General features: G+C 47.5%; 1 protein-coding gene across 1 annotated transcript in view; it reads left to right on the top strand.

The window, feature by feature from the left end:
- The window catches only part of unc13d (unc-13 homolog D (C. elegans)), a 141121-nt gene that overhangs the window by 40277 nt on the left and 84633 nt on the right, over window positions 1-16211 (top strand). The window contains exons 10-12 of the mRNA XM_059949030.1: window positions 6199-6322; window positions 8289-8413; window positions 15338-15428. Coding sequence (XP_059805013.1) covers window positions 6199-6322; window positions 8289-8413; window positions 15338-15428 — 340 coding nt within the window. The remainder of the gene's footprint in view (window positions 1-6198; window positions 6323-8288; window positions 8414-15337; window positions 15429-16211) is intronic.

The following is a 16211-nucleotide window of genomic DNA, read 5'->3' as shown; positions in this document are numbered from 1 at the left end:
TTCCTCCAGCACTTTGTGTGTGTTACTTGGATTTCCATGTTTATGAACTTCATTGCTGTGTTGCATCAGTACAAAAGTTTGGTTAGGTCGCACTTGGGGTTTTGTGCACAGTTCGAGTCACTACATTACAGGAAGGATGTGGTAACAACAGAGTCAGAGGACATCCATCGGAACATTGCCCAGGATGTTGGGCTAAGGAGAGATTGGGTAGACTGGGACTGCTGTTTTCTGGAGCGAAGGAGGTTGAGGGGTGGCCTTATAGAGGTTTTACATAGTCATGAGGGCATAGGTAAGGCAGACTTTTAGTTTTGTTTGCCAGGCCAGTGGAGTCTAAAACTAGAGGGCTTTGGTTTAAACAGAGAGGGAGAAGTTTAAAGGAAACCTGAAGGCATGTTTTCATATGGAAGTGAGTGATAGATTAACAACGTGGCAGGGAAGTGGTGTGATCACGATTTAAAGAGATTTGAGGAGTTGACAGGGTCTGAAGCAAATGCAAGTCCAGAAGACAGCTTGGTTGCATGAATGAGTTGGTCTGAAGGGACTGTTCCTGTGTTGTTTAGCTCTATGACTGTTTATATGGCAGGAGCTGCCAGCGGGGAAGTCAAACGTAATTACAATGTTTAAAAGGCATTTTTTGACCAAGTACTTGGATGGGAAAGGCTTAATGCGTGCAAATGGGATTAGCATAGGTGAGGTGAGCCAAAGGGGCCATTTTTGTGCAGAACGATTTTAGGAAATCATCAGCTGCTACACTTTAGATGGGGCATTTAAAGGAGGCTCTGTCTTCTCAGATATTGTACATGGAACGTGGACGAGACCCTATCTGGAGTGTGTGATTTCACAACTAAGCTCCACAGGAGTGGGTATGAAGGGGCTGTTCCTTATTTTTGTAATTTATCATCATCATCAAACAAGCATTTCCATAAGATGTATTTCAGACATTGTACATATATATCATATAATCATATATATCACAAATCTCCACAAAGTATTTATCTGAGGTATACACTTATAGAAAAGAGTGGAAAGATAAAACAAGCAAAAGGAAAGAACTATGTACAAGTAGGGAGTGATCTTTTTTTTACAACAGATTGATTGATTTGTGAGAATAAAATCAGGCCTATGAGGCATTATGTAGTTAAACCATTTTTCCCAATATGAATCAAATTTTTCCAGCTTATGATTAACAGATGCTGTTATCTCCATTTTGTAAACGTCCATTGTAATTTCCATCCATGCGTTTAAATTTGGGCTCTCCTGTGTTAACCATTTCCTAGTAAGAGTCTTTTTACTAGCCACTAACAGTATATTCATTAAATATTTATCTCTTTTCAACCATTCTTAAGGTATATATCCAAAATATACGGTCTTACTCTCTAAGGGTATTTCACATTTAAAGATGTCTTGTAGGGCATTGTGTACCCCACTCCAATAGTCTTTGATAACAGGGCAGTCCTAGGAAATATAATAGTTTGCATTTTGATTTCCACAATTCCTCCAGCACACAGGGGGGTTACCATCATAATGGGATTTCTGAGAGGGTGTAATAAAATACCTTATCAAGTTTTTCCATCCAAACTCCCTCCATTTCTGTGAACTGGTGCACTTCCATTGATATCTCCATATTGTTGTCCATTCTTCCTCAGATATAATTATCCCTCCTTCCTTCTCCCATTTTGTTTTAATGTATGAAGTCAAATGTGTCTTAAGATTTGACAAACACTTTTACACGCTTGAAATGATTCTATTACCATTATCTGAATTATATCCTTTTCTAAATAGCTCTATCAAATACGTACTTGCCTTGGTTACATTTTTAACCCTCCTATTAATGTACTGTTGCATCTGCAAATACCGATAAAAGTTTTGTTTTTCTAATAAGTGTTTCTCTTCAAGCATTTCAAAACTGAACAGTGTTCCTTCTTTCATTATATTGCAAAGAACTGTTATTCCTTTAGCTGTCCAGTCCTTAAATCTAGCATCCAGTTTATTTGGTGTAAAATCAGAGTCATATGCACACCATTTAAGAATTGCAATATCTCCCTCTAGATTATATTCTTTTATAGTGGTTTTCCATATTTTAAGAGTCAATTTCACCCATGGGTTATCAATAGTATTTATGTAAGTTTGTAGGTTGTTATCAGCCGAAATTGCCTGTATGGGGATGGGAAGTACCCGCTCCTCAATGTTTTTCCATTGAGCGTCATATGATGGGTTACACCAACACATCACAGCTCTCAACTGTGCTCCAACATAATAAACTCTAAGAGAAGGTAGGCCCCATCCCCCCATTTCCTAATTGCAAAGTTTTGATATGAATTCTAGGCCTTTTACCTTGCAGAATATATCTTGATAACATTTTTTCCATTCATTCAGTTGATTTTGAATCATCTCTATTAGTAGGGTCTGAAATAGATATAACAGTCTGGGCAGTATATTCATTTTAATAGACTCAATCCTTGAACTGAGACTGAAAAAAGTAATAAGGTTCCATCTTGTCATATCTTCCTTAATATTTTTACATAAAGGCTGATAATTGCATTCTGATAATTTTGCCAAGTCTTTTGGCATAATGATGCCCAAATATTTGAAAGACTGTGTTTGCCGTGCCCAGGGATATCTACTTTCAATTTCTCTTGGTGGGCTGTAGTTATATGAAAGTAATTGGGTTTTATCTATGTTGATCTTGTATCCTGACAATTGACCATATTGTTCAAAGGATTGCATCAATTTTGGTGAAGAGTATGTTGGTTGCCCTAGATAGATCAAAATGTCATCCGCGTAACAGGCCAATTTATGCTCTGTCCCTTTAATAGTAATTCCCCTGATATCTTCATTTTGTCTGATGCATTGAGCTAATGGTTCCAGATATAATGTGAAGAGTAGCGGTGGCCATGCGCAACCCTGTCTCGTGCCCCTTTCTAGGGTAAAACTATTCAATAAATATCCATTGATTTTAATCCTAGCAGTAGGGTTGTCATATATGGTCTGTATAGTTTTAATATTTGTGTCATGGAAACCAAATCTATGTAAAACTCTGTAAAGGAAATGTGAAGAGGCTGTTCCATGGTGGGAAAGCCCCAGTATCCGGATTGCAGATTGAAAGTAAGGGTTTGCCCATTTCAGGCACAAATGAGATTAAATTTCTTTTCTTGAGAGACACAAATCTCTTTGACCTTTCCCCCCACAAAGTGCAGTTTTTAAATATTTTTAAGGCCGAGGTGGATTGATAAGCAAGGGGATGTAAGGCTAGCAAGGGTGAATAAGAATGAAACAGCCGCAATCAGATTGAATGGCAGGACAGGTTTGATGGGCCGAACAGCCTTCTCCTGATCCCCATTCATATGTTTTCCACATAAATGTGAAAGAGCATTTGGCACTGATCAAATCTGAACTTTGTGGTTGTGGCTAAAGTTAGCCATGGCCGATCTCTGGGTGATGTCAGCTGGCAGGTTCCTCTCTGCATTAGAGCTCAGTTTCCGAGTAATGACAAGGACACACCGCAGAAGAAGACATGGGAAACGGGAATAGTGCAGACGGGTACACAGTATCAGCATGAACATAGTGAGTTGGAAGACCTGGCTCTGTGCTGTGTGACTGTAATTCCAAGTTGGGGCTCACCCTCAGGTTGAGAAGGGTGCTGTGCAGGTTCAAAGCTTAGTTCTCCTATGTTACCTTGTCAGGCTCATTGTGTGGGCGTGGGCAGGCTACGCACACAGAGCAGAATGAGGAGTTTGCAAGTAGGCAGCAGGGTGGGACTGAGAACGAGCAGATGGGGGGGTCATGCAGAGAGCAAGAGATTGGTGGTTTGGGCAGAGGATGGGCCACAAAGGCTGGGGGGGTCATCGAGCAGAGAGAGAGTATTGGGCAAAGAGTGGGGGAAAAGGGGTTGGACAGAATGGGGAGGGGGATTTGGGCAGAGATTGGGGAGGGGGTTTGGGCAGAGAATGGGTAGCGGGTTTGGGTACAGAATGGGGAGGGGGTTTGGGCAGAGAGTGGGGGAGGGGGGTTTGGGTAGAAAATGGGGGAGTGGGTTTGAACATAGAACATAGAATAGTACAGCACATTACAGGCCCTTTGGCCCACAATGTTGTGCTGACCCTCAAACCCTGCCTCCCATATAACACCCCACCTTAAATTCCTCCATACACCTGTCTAGTAGTCTCTTAAACTTCACTAGTGTATCTGCCTCCACCACTGACTCAGGCAGTGCATTCTATGCACCAACCACTCTCTGAGTGAAAAACCTTCCTCTAATATCCCCCTTGAACTTCCCACCCCTTACCTTAAAGCCATGTACTGAGCAGTGGTGCCCTGGGGAAGAGGTGCTGGCTGTCCACTCTGTCTATTCCTCCTAATATCTTGTACACCTCAATCAATTGTCCTCTCATCCTCCTTCTCTCCAAAGAGTAAAGCCTTAGCTCCCTTAATCTCTGATTATAATCCATACTCTCTAAACTAGGCAGCAACCTGGTAAATCTCCTCTGTACCCTTTCCAATGCTTCCACATCCTTCCTATAGTGAGGCGACCAGAACTGGACACAGTACTCCAAGTGTGGCCTAACTAGAGTTTTATAGAGCTGCATCATTACATCGCGTCTCTTAAACTCTATCCCTTGACTTATGAAAGCTAACACCCCATAAGCTTTCTTAGCTACCATATCTACCTGTGAGGCAACTATCAGGGATCTGTGGACATGTACCCCCAGATCCCTCTGCTCCTCCACACTACCAAGTATCCTGCCATTTACTTTGTACTCTGCCTTGGAGTTTGTCCTTCCAAAGTGTACCAACTCACACGTCTCTGGGTTGAACTCCATCTGCCACTTCTCAGCCCACTTCTGCATCCTATCAATGTCTCTCTGCAATCTTCGACAATCCTCTACACTATCTACAACACCACCAACCTTTGTGTCATCTGCAAACTTGCCAACCCACCCTTCTACCCCCACATCCAGGTCATTAATAAAAATCACGAAAAGTAGAGGTCCCAGAAAAGATCCTTGTGGGACACCACTATCACAACCCTCCAATCTGAATGTTCTCCCTCCACCATGACCCTCTGCCTTCTGCAGGCAAGCCAATTCTGAATCCACCTGGCCAAACTTCCCTGGATCCCATGCCTTCTGACTTTCTGAACAAGCCTACCATGTGGAACAGAGAGTTGGGCAGAGAGTAGGGGGAGGGAGTTTGGGCAGAGAGTGGGGTAAGGGGGTTTGGGTAGAGAATGGGGAGGGGGTTTGGGCAGAGAGTGGGGTAAGGGGGTTTGGGTAGAGCATGGGGAGGGGGTTTGGGCAGAGAGTGGGGGAGGGGGTTTGGGCAGAGAGTGGGGGAGGGGGTTTGGGTAGAGAATGGGGAGGGGTTTTGGGTACAGAATGGGGAGGGGGTTTGGGCAGAGAGTGGGGTAAGGGGGTTTGGGTGGAGAACGGGGAGGGGGTTTGAGCAGAGAATGGGGGAGGGGTTTGGGTAGAAAGCGGGGAGGGGGTTTGGGTAGATTACAGGGAGGGGGTTTGGGCAGAGAACGGGGAGGGGGATTGAGCAGAGAATGGGGAGGGGTTTGGGTAGAAAGTGGGGGAAGGGGGTTTGGGTAGATTACGGGGGGGTTTGGGCAGAGAACGGGGAGGGGGTTGGGTACAGAACGGGGAGGATGTTTGGGCAGAGAGTGGGTAAGGGGGTTTGGGTAGAGAATGGGGAGGGGGTTTGGGTACAGAATGGGGAGGGGGTTTGGGCAGAGAGTGGGGTAAGGGGGTTTGGGCAGAGAACGGGGAGGGGGGGGTTGGGTAGAGAATGGGGAGACAAGACGGCATTGTGCAGAAAACGGGGAATGGAGATATGGTAGGCAGAGAGCAAAGAGATGGGGGTGCTATGCAGAGAACAGGAGGATGGCAATTTCTGAGTCAGAAATGAAGTGTGATGGAGTGTGTTAATTAGAGAAGGGAGGGTGATGAAAGGGGTTGGGCAGGGAAGTAATGATAGGAGGGGGTTGGATTGAGAAGGGGCATGGGGTGGGGTTCAGGCAGAGTTGAGGAGGGATGCACACAGATGTTGTAATTTCTTACGAGATGATAGGGGTGAACTTCTCATGCAGTTTGTGTGAACTGCGCCTGACTTTCAGGATCTGCAGAATCTCTAGTGCTTATCATTTACTGCTGCGTGGCCCCCCCCCCCCAAGACCTGTGCTGTGTGTGTTGTTTGCAGGAAATGGCTGGCCTACAGCAAGCTGTACCGATCCGTGGAAGTCAGCTACACCTCCCTCCTCCAGCACCTGACCAGCATCGAGTACCAGTGGGGACTGGCACAGGTCACCCTACAACAAGAGGCGGTAGGTGACATTCGAACCATGGTGCCCAGAGGAAAACCACGCGGTCACAGGAGGAAAATTCAAACTCCTTACAGGCAGAGGCGGGAATCGAACCTGGGTCGCCCAGGTCGACCACTGCACTTCCATGCTACTCAGTACATCCAGGGCAAGGGTTTGGGTACACACTGTGAATGCACAAGGCGAGGGAATCTTAAAGAGTTTTTAACAATTTCTTCAGTGATATGGCCCAGTAAAGAGTTCACCAAGCCTGTGCCACCCAATTACACCCATACAAAGTATTAGCCTTCTAGACACTGTAGGCCATTGGAACAGGGCCAGAGATAACCCAAGTGGCAGAGAGAAAGTACAAGCATCCTACAGACAGCGGCGAGAAATGAGCTGTTATAGCATCCCACTAACCATGTCACCCCGAAGCACACAATGAGAGAACGTCAGGGTGAGGGTGTAGGTACACACAGAGACTGGAGAGAGTGAGGGAGTAGGTACACACAGAGAGTGGAGAGGGTGAGGGTGTAGGTACACTGGGAATGGAGAGGGTGAGGGAGTAGGTACACACAGAGAACGGAGGGGTGAGGGTGTACGTACACTGGGAACGAGAGGATGAGGGTGTAGGTACACATGGAGAATGGAGAGGGTGAGGGTGTAGGTACACTGGGAACGAGAGGGTGAGGGTGTAGGTACACATGGAGAATGGAGGGGTGAGGGTGTAGGTACACTGGGAACGAGAGGGTGAGGGTGTAGGTACACACAGAGAATGGAGGGGTGAGGGTGTAGGTACACTGGGAACGAGAGGGTGAGGGTGTAGGTACACACAGAGAATGGAGGGGTGAGGGTGTAGGTACACTGGGAACGAGAGGGTGAGGGTGTAGGTACACACAGAGAATGGAGAGGGTGAGGGTGTAGGTACACTGGGAACGAGAGGGTGAGGGTGTAGGTACACACAGAGAATGGAGGGGTGAGGGTGTAGGTACACTGGGAACGAGAGGGTGAGGGTGTAGGTACACACAGAGAATGGAGGGGTGAGGGTGTAGGTACACTGGGAACGAGAGGGTGAGGGTGTAGGTACACACGGAGAATGGAGAGGGTGAGGGTGTAGGTACACTGGGAACGAGAGGGTGAGGGTGTAGGTACACACAGAGAATGGAGAGGGTGAGGGTGTAGGTACACATGGAGAATGGAGGGGTGAGGGTGTAGGTACACTGGGAACGAGAGGGTGAGGGTGTAGGTACACACAGAGAATGGAGAGGGTGAGGGTGTAGGTACACACAGAGAATGGAGAGGGTGAGGGTGTAGGTACACACGGAGAATGGAGAGGGTGAGGGTGTAGGTACACACGGAGAATGGAGAGGGTGAGGGTGTAGGTACACTGAGTGTGTAGGTACACAAGGAGAGAACACACAGGGTGAGGGGTAGGTACACAGGGAGAATCCACAGGATGAGGGTGTAGTTGCACACAGAGAATGAACAGGTTGAGGGTGTAGGTACACTATGAATGGAGAGGGTGAGAGTGTAGGTACAAACTAAGAAAGGAGAGAGTGAGGGTGTAGGAACACACTGAGATTGGAGAGTGTGGACAAGTGGTCATGGCCTAGGAGAGGGTACCTGGAGTCTGACTGTGTTCAATGCTCTGAGCCATTCTCATGAAACAGTACACTCATCCTGAGATGTGACATGACATCAGTGGGATATTTTACACCACAGCTTTACTCTGCATCCACCAATGCTTGATATGATCTTGCTTCCCTGGGCAAGGGCTAACACTGAGGACCATAGAAAGACTAGGGACAGTGGCAAACGTGGGGTTTAAATGCACAGTCCTTTCCCACGAACAGTTCACTTCGGATAGGTTGACAGATTTCTGTCTGTACAACAAGTCGCTGTCTCATAAAATGGATTCTTAAGTGTTGTGGTTCTTAAAATGGCGACTACCTTCAGCTTCACCTCTTGGTTTATATTCTTCTCACAGCAAGATGAATTGGCAGAGTCTTTCATGTCATTCCTGGATTATGGAATTTCGCTCACCCAGAAGTACAGGGAGGTATTTCCAATCTCCGATCCCAAATCAATTGAGCACCAGCAGTCCCTGCTCAGGTTTGTCCTCATTTCTATTGACTCTAATGTCCTGTGCAACAGCCAAAGCCTCATCAGACTCTGTAACTGCACACCTGCCTCAGAAACACAACAGCTCTCCTCTCGATGTACGGCTGTGTATAAAGCCCTGAGCAACACATTCCAGTGATTAAAACCCTGTATGAGACTTCCCAGTGGCTAATCCCCTGTACAACACTGTCCCAGTGTCGAATCCCCTGTACAACACTGTCCCAGTGGATAATCCCCTGTACAACACTGTCCCAGTGGCTAATCCCCTGTACAACACTGTCCCAGTGGTTAATCCCTGTACAACACTGTCCCCATGGTTAATCCCTGTACAACACTGTCCCAGTGGTTAATCCCTGTACAACACTGTCCCAGTGGTTAATCCCTGTACAACACTGTCCCCATGGATAATCCCCTGTACAACACTGTCCCAGTGGCTAATCCCCTGTACAACACTGTCCCAGTGGTTAATCCCTGTACAACACTGTCCCCATGGTTAATCCCCTGTACAACACTGTACCCGTGGTTAATTCCCTGTACAACACTGTACCCATGGCTAATCCCCTGTACAACACTGTCTCCCTGGTTAATCCCTGTACAACACTGTCCCAGTGGCTAATCCCGTGTACAACACTGTCCCAGTGGTTAATCCCTGTACAACACTGTCCCTGCGGTTAATCCCCAGAACAACACTGTCCCCATGGCTAATCCCCTGTACAACACTGTCCCCATGGCTAATTCCCTGTACAACACTGTCCCCATGGTTAATTCCCTGTACAACACTGTCCCCCTGGTTAATTCCCTGTACAACACTGTCCCCATGGTTAATTCCCTGTACAACACTGTCCCCATGGTTAATCCCCTGTACAACACTGTCCCAGTGGCTAATCCCCTGTACAACACTGTCCCCCTGGTTAATCCCTGTACAACACTGTCCCCATGGTTAATCCCTGTACAACACTGTCCCCCTGGTTAATTCCCTGTACAACACTGTCCCCATGGTTAATTCCCTGTACAACACTGTCCCCATGGTTAATCCCCTGTACAACACTGTCCCAGTGGCTAATCCCCTGTACAACACTGTCCCCCTGGTTAATCCCTGTACAACACTGTCCCAGTGGTTAATCCCCTGTACAACACTGTCCCAGTGTCTAATCCCCTGTACAACACTGTCCCAGTGGTTAATCCCTGTACAACACTGTCCCCATGGCTAATCCCCTGTACAACACTGTCCTAGAGGTTAATCCCCTGTACAACACTGTCCCAGTGGTTAATCCCCTGTACAACACTGTCCCCATGGCTAATCCCCTGTACAACACTGTCCCCATGGTTAATCCCTGTACAACACTGTCCCCGTGGTTAATCCCTGTACAACACTGTCCCAGTGGTTAATCCCCTGTACAACACTGTCCCAGTGGTTAATCCCTGTACAATACTGTCCCCATGGTTAATTCCCTGTACAACACTGTCCCCATGGCTAATCCCCTGTACAACACTGTCCCCATGGTTAATCCCTGTACAACACTGTCCCCGTGGTTAATACCTGTACAACACTGTACCCGTGGTTAATTCCCTGTACAACACTGTCCCCATGGCTAATCCCCTGTACAACACTGTCTCCCTGGTTAATTCCTGTACAACACTGTCCCAGTGGCTAATCCCCTGTACAACACTGTCCCAGTGGTTAATCCCTGTACAACACTGTCCCAGTGGTTAATCCCCTGAACAACACTGTCCCCATGGTTAATCCCCTGTACAACACTGTCCCCCTGGTTAATTCCCTGTACAACACTGTCCCCATGGTTAATCCCCTGTACAACACTTTCCCAGTGGCTAATCCCCTGTACAACACTGTCCCCCTGGTTAATCCCTGTACAACACTGTCCCAGTGGTTAATCCCCTGTACAACACTGTCCCAGTGTCTAATCCCCTGTGCAACACTGTCCCAGTGGTTAATCCCTGTACAACACTGTCCCCATGGTTAATCCCTGTACAACACTGTCCCCGTGGTTAATACCTGTACAACACTGTACCCGTGGTTAATTCCCTGTACAACACTGTCCCCATGGCTAATCCCCTGTACAACACTGTCTCCCTGGTTAATTCCTGTACAACACTGTCCCAGTGGCTAATCCCCTGTACAACACTGTCCCAGTGGTTAATCCCTGTACAACACTGTCCCAGTGGTTAATCCCCTGAACAACACTGTCCCCATGGTTAATCCCCTGTACAACACTGTCCCCCTGGTTAATTCCCTGTACAACACTGTCCCCATGGTTAATTCCCTGTACAACACTGTCCCCATGGTTAATCCCCTGTACAACACTGTCCCAGTGGCTAATCCCCTGTACAACACTGTCCCCCTGGTTAATCCCTGTACAACACTGTCCCAGTGGTTAATCCCCTGTACAACACTGTCCCAGTGTCTAATCCCCTGTGCAACACTGTCCCAGTGGTTAATCCCTGTACAACACTGTACCCATGGTTAATACCTGTACAACACTGTACCCATGGTTAATACCTGTACAACACTGTCCCCATGGTTAATTCCCTGTACAACACTGTCCCCATGGCTAATCCCCTGTACAACACTGTCTCCCTGGTTAATTCCCTGTACAACACTGTCCCCATGGTTAATCCCTGTACAACACTGTCCCCGTGGTTAATACCTGTACAACACTGTACCCATGGTTAATTCCCTGTACAACACTGTCCCCATGGCTAATCCCCTGTACAACACTGTCTCCCTGGTTAATCCCTGTACAACACTGTCCCAGTGGCTAATCCCCTGTACAACACTGTCCCAGTGGTTAATCCCAGTACAACACTGTCCCAGTGGTTAATCCCTGTACAACACTGTCCCTGTGGTTAATCCCCTGAACAACACTGTCCCCATGGCTAATCCCCTGTACAACACTGTCCCCATGGTTAATCCCCTGTATAACACTGTCCCCATGGTTAATCCCCTGTACAACACTGTCCCCCTGGTTAATTCCCTGTACAACACTGTCCCCATGGTTAATCCCCTGTACAACACTGTCCCCCTGGTTAATTCCCTGTACAACACTGTCCCCATGGTTAATCCCTGTACAACACTGTCCCCGTGGTTAATACCTGTACAACACTGTACCCATGGTTAATTCCCTGTACAACACTGTCTCCCTGGTTAATCCCTGTACAACACTGTCCCAGTGGCTAATCCCCTGTACAACACTGTCCCAGTGGTTAATCCCAGTACAACACTGTCCCAGTGGTTAATCCCTGTACAACACTGTCCCTGTGGTTAATCCCCTGAACAACACTGTCCCCATGGTTAATCCCTGTACAACACTGCCCCCATGGTTAATCCCTGTACAACACTGTCCCCATGGTTAATTCCCTGTACAACACTGTCCCCATGGTTAATCCCCTGTACAACACTGTCCCAGTGGCTAATCCCCTGTACAACACTGTCCCAGTGGTTAATTCCCTGTACAACACTGTCCCCATGGTTAATCCCTGTACAACACTGTCCCAGTGGCTGATCCCCTGTACAACACTGTCCCAGTGGTTAATCCCCTGTACAACATTGTACCCATGGTTAATACCTGTACATCACTGTCCCCCTGGTTAATCCCTGTACAACACTGTCCCCAGTGGCTAATCCCTGTACAACACTGTCCCCGTGGTTAATCCCCTGTACAACACTGTCCCAGTGGATAATCCCTTGTTCAACACTGTCCCGGCGTCTAATCCCCTATACAACACTGTCCCCGTGGTTAATCCCCTGTTCAACACTGTCCCGGTGTCTAATCCCCTGTACAACACTGTCCCCATGGCTAATCCCCTGTACAACACTGTCCCCATGGCTAATCCCCTGTACAACACTGTCCCAGTGGCTAATCCCCTGTACAACACTGTCCACATGTTTATTCCCCTGTTCAACACTGTCCCGGTGTCTAATCCCCTGTACAACACTGTCCCAGTGGTTAATCCCTGTACAACACTGTCCCCGTGGCTAATCCCCTGTACAACACTGTCCCCCTGGTTAATCCCCTGTACAACACTGTCCCCCTGGTTAATCTCTGTACAACATTGTCCCCGTGGCTAATCCCCTGGACAACACTGTCCCTGTTGTTAATCCACTGTACAATACTGTCCCCCTGGTTAATCCCCTGTACAATACTGTCCCAGTGGTTAATCCCCTGTACAACACTGTCCCAGTGGTTAATCAGCTGTACAACACTGTCCACGTGGTTAATCCCCTGTACAACACTGTCCCAGAGGTTAATCCCCTGTACAATACTGTCCCTGTGGTTAATCCCCTGTACAACACTGTCTCCGTGGTTAATCCCCTGTACAACACTGTCCACGTGGTTAATCCCCTGTACAACAATGTCCCAGAGGTTAATCCCCTGTACAATACTGTCCCTGTGGTTAATACCCTGTACAACACTGTCTCCGTGGTTAATCCCCTGTACAACACTGTCCCAGTGGCTAATCCCCTGTACAACACTGTCCCCCTGGTTAATCCCCTGTACAACACTGTCCCCATGGTTAATCCCCTGTACAACACTGTGCCAGTGGCTAATCCCCTGTACAACACTGTCCCCCTGGTTAATCTCTGTACAACATTGTCCCCGTGGCTAATCCCCTGGACAACACTGTCCCTGTTGTTAATCCACTGTACAACACTGTCCCCGTGGTTAATCCCCTGTACAACACTGTCCCTGTTGTTAATCCACTGTACAACACCGTCCCCATGGTTAATCCCCTGTACAATACTGTCCCAGTGGCTAATCCCCTGTACAACACTGTCCCAGTGGTTAATCCCCTGTACAACACTGTCCCAGTGGTTAATCCTCTGTACAATACTGTCCCTGTGGTTAATCCCCTGTACAACACTGTCTCCATGGTTAATCCCCTGTACAACACTGTGCCAGTGGCTAATCCCCTGTACAACACTGTCCCAGAGGTTAATCCCCTGTACAACACTGTCCCCCTGGTTAATCCCTATACTACACTGTCCCCGTGGTTAATACCTGTACAACACTGTCCCCATGGTTAATCCCCTGTACAACACTGTCCTGGTGTCTAATCCCCTGTATACCACTGTCCCCGTGGTTAATCCCTGTACAACACTGTCCCAGTGGTTAATCACTGTACAACACTGTCCCCGTGGCTAATCCCCTGTACAACACTGTCACCCTGGTTAATCCCCTGTACAACACTGTCCCCCTGGTTAATCTCTGTACAACATTGTCCCCGTGGCTAATCCCCTGGACAACACTGTCCCTGTTGTTAATCCACTGTACAACACTGTCCCCGTGGTTAATCCCCTGTACAACACTGTCCCTGTTGTTAATCCACTGTACAACACCGTCCCCATGGTTAATCCCCTGTACAACACTGTCCCAGTGGCTAATCCCCTGTGCAACACTGTCCCAGTGGTTAATCCCCTGTACAACACTGTCCCAGTGGTTAATCCCTGTACAACACTGTCCCCGTGGCTAATCCCCTGTACAACACTGTCCCCCTGGTTAATCCCCTGTACAACACTGTCCCCCTGGTTAATCTCTGTAAAACATTGTCCCCGCGGCTAATCCCCTGGACAACACTGTCCCTGTTGTTAATCCACTGTACAATACTGTCCCCCTGGTTAATCCCCTGTACAATACTGTCCCAGTTGTTAATCCACTGTACAACACTGTCCCAGTGGTTAATCCCCTGTACAACACTGTCCACGTGGTTAATCCCCTGTACAACACTGTCCCAGAGGTTAATCCCCTGTACAATAATGTCCCTGTGGTTAATCCCCTGTACAACACTGTCCCCCTGGTTAATCCCTATACTACACTGTCCCCCTGGTTAATCCCCTGTACAACACTGTCCCCCTGGTTAATCCCTATACTACATTGTCCCCCTGGTTAATCCCCTGTACAACTGGGTCCAGTGGCCAATCCCCATGTTTAACACCGTACCAGTGATTGTTCCCCTGCGTATCATGCCCCATCCCCTCTGTAGCCAAGCCTGGATGCCCTGAGCTGCACTGCCCCCTCCCCATGACGCGATCCCCTGCGCAACTCCGCCCAGGCCCCCCGATCCCCTGTGTGTTAATGCCATATGTAGCAGTATAACATAAACTGCTGGATGTGAATCCCACTGGGGACTGTATTTAAAGTATTATACACTATAACTCATGCCTGTAGAGCCAGGGGAGCTGCTGGCTCCGGTCGAAAGGCTTGTTCGCCAGCATCACTCCTGTTCCCATTTCTGTCTTTACCATGAACTGGGAAACTGCCATTTGTTTAAGTCTGTCTACATCAGAATGCTTTAGAGAATGTATCAATATTAAGTGAAGACTTGACTTTTAATTATTTCTGCCTCTCTTGGAATATTCTTTTGAATGTTTTTTTCTGTAGTTTTGTGGAAATATTAGAGTGTGTACGGGCTGAGGGAGCAGTGTGGTTGTGTGCATGATGAAGTTTTGTATGCGTGGTCTGGCATGTTCAGATGGTCTCATTTTACCACACCGCACCTTACCGTTGACCTGCACTGCACTTTCTCTGTAGCTGATACACTTTATTATGCATTGGAATTGTTTTACCTCATTATATAGCCAACTGATCTGTATGAACAGCACGGAAAACGAGCCTCTCACTGTACCTGGGTGCTTGCGACAATGAAAAAGCAATACTAATACCAACGTGGAATAAATGTGCTCTTTCTGTGTGTTGCTTTCAATAGTGGGAAAACCTATTTCATTATGAGGAGTCATGGAAAGATACAGCAGTCAGTATTTCTGGTTGGTAACTTCCTGAGTTGTGGGAGACTTTTCCTGCGTATGAGCCTGCGGGGTGGGGCTGACTGCTGGTGTGGTAAAATCTGACTGTGATGTCCCGGGATCTCACTGGCTGCATTTTGCCCTTTGCTCCGCAGGGTGCTGGTACAGATCTGTAAGATGAAGGCTTTCCACAAACTTTGTTCGTCGGTTCCTGGTCTCCATGACAGAATTGTTGATGCCATTAAGGTATAACTCACAAGATAATGATCATATCTGAAAGGGTTGCTGATGAAAAGAGAGCTGTCGGAATGCCCTGAATGATAGACGGGTGAAGAAGGCAATGACACACTTGTCCTGAGCAGGTCAGGCTGCAGAATATACGACCACAGGACATAGAAGCAGCTTAAGTCCATTCAGCCCATCGAGTCTGCTCCGCCATTCCATCATGGCTGATTCATTATCCCTCTCAACCCCATTCTCTTGCCTTCTTCCCATAACCTTTGACACTCTAACTAACCAAGAACCTATCGACCTTCACTTTAATAATACTCAATGAGTTGGCCTCCACAGCCCTCTGTGGCAATGAATTCCACAGATTCACCTCCCTCTGGCTGAAGAAATTCCTCCTCATCTCTGTTCTAAATGGACACCCCTCTATTCTGAGGCTGTACCCTCTGGTCCTAGAATCACCCACTATAGGAAACATCCTTGCCATATCCACTCTGTTTAGGCCTTTAAATATTCAATAGGTTTCAATGAAATTCCCCTTTATTCTTTTAGACTCCAGTGAGTACTAGCCCAGAGCTATCAAAATGTTCCTCATAATTTAACACTTTCATTCACAGAATGATTCTCGTGACTCTGCTCTGGATGCTTTCCAAAGCCAATATATCTTAGATAAGGGGCCCAGACCTGCTCACAATACTCTGTGTGGTCTGACCGGTGCCTCATAAAGCCTCAGCATCACATCCTTGCTTTTATGTTCTAGTCCACTCGTAATGAATGCTGACATTGCATTTACCGACTGCA

The sequence above is a fragment of the Hypanus sabinus genome, chromosome 23 (assembly GCF_030144855.1).
Source record: "Hypanus sabinus isolate sHypSab1 chromosome 23, sHypSab1.hap1, whole genome shotgun sequence".
NCBI lineage: Eukaryota > Metazoa > Chordata > Chondrichthyes > Myliobatiformes > Dasyatidae > Hypanus > Hypanus sabinus.
The sequence above is the reverse complement of the archived record's forward strand: the minus strand, read 5'-3'. Positions and strand labels throughout refer to the sequence as shown.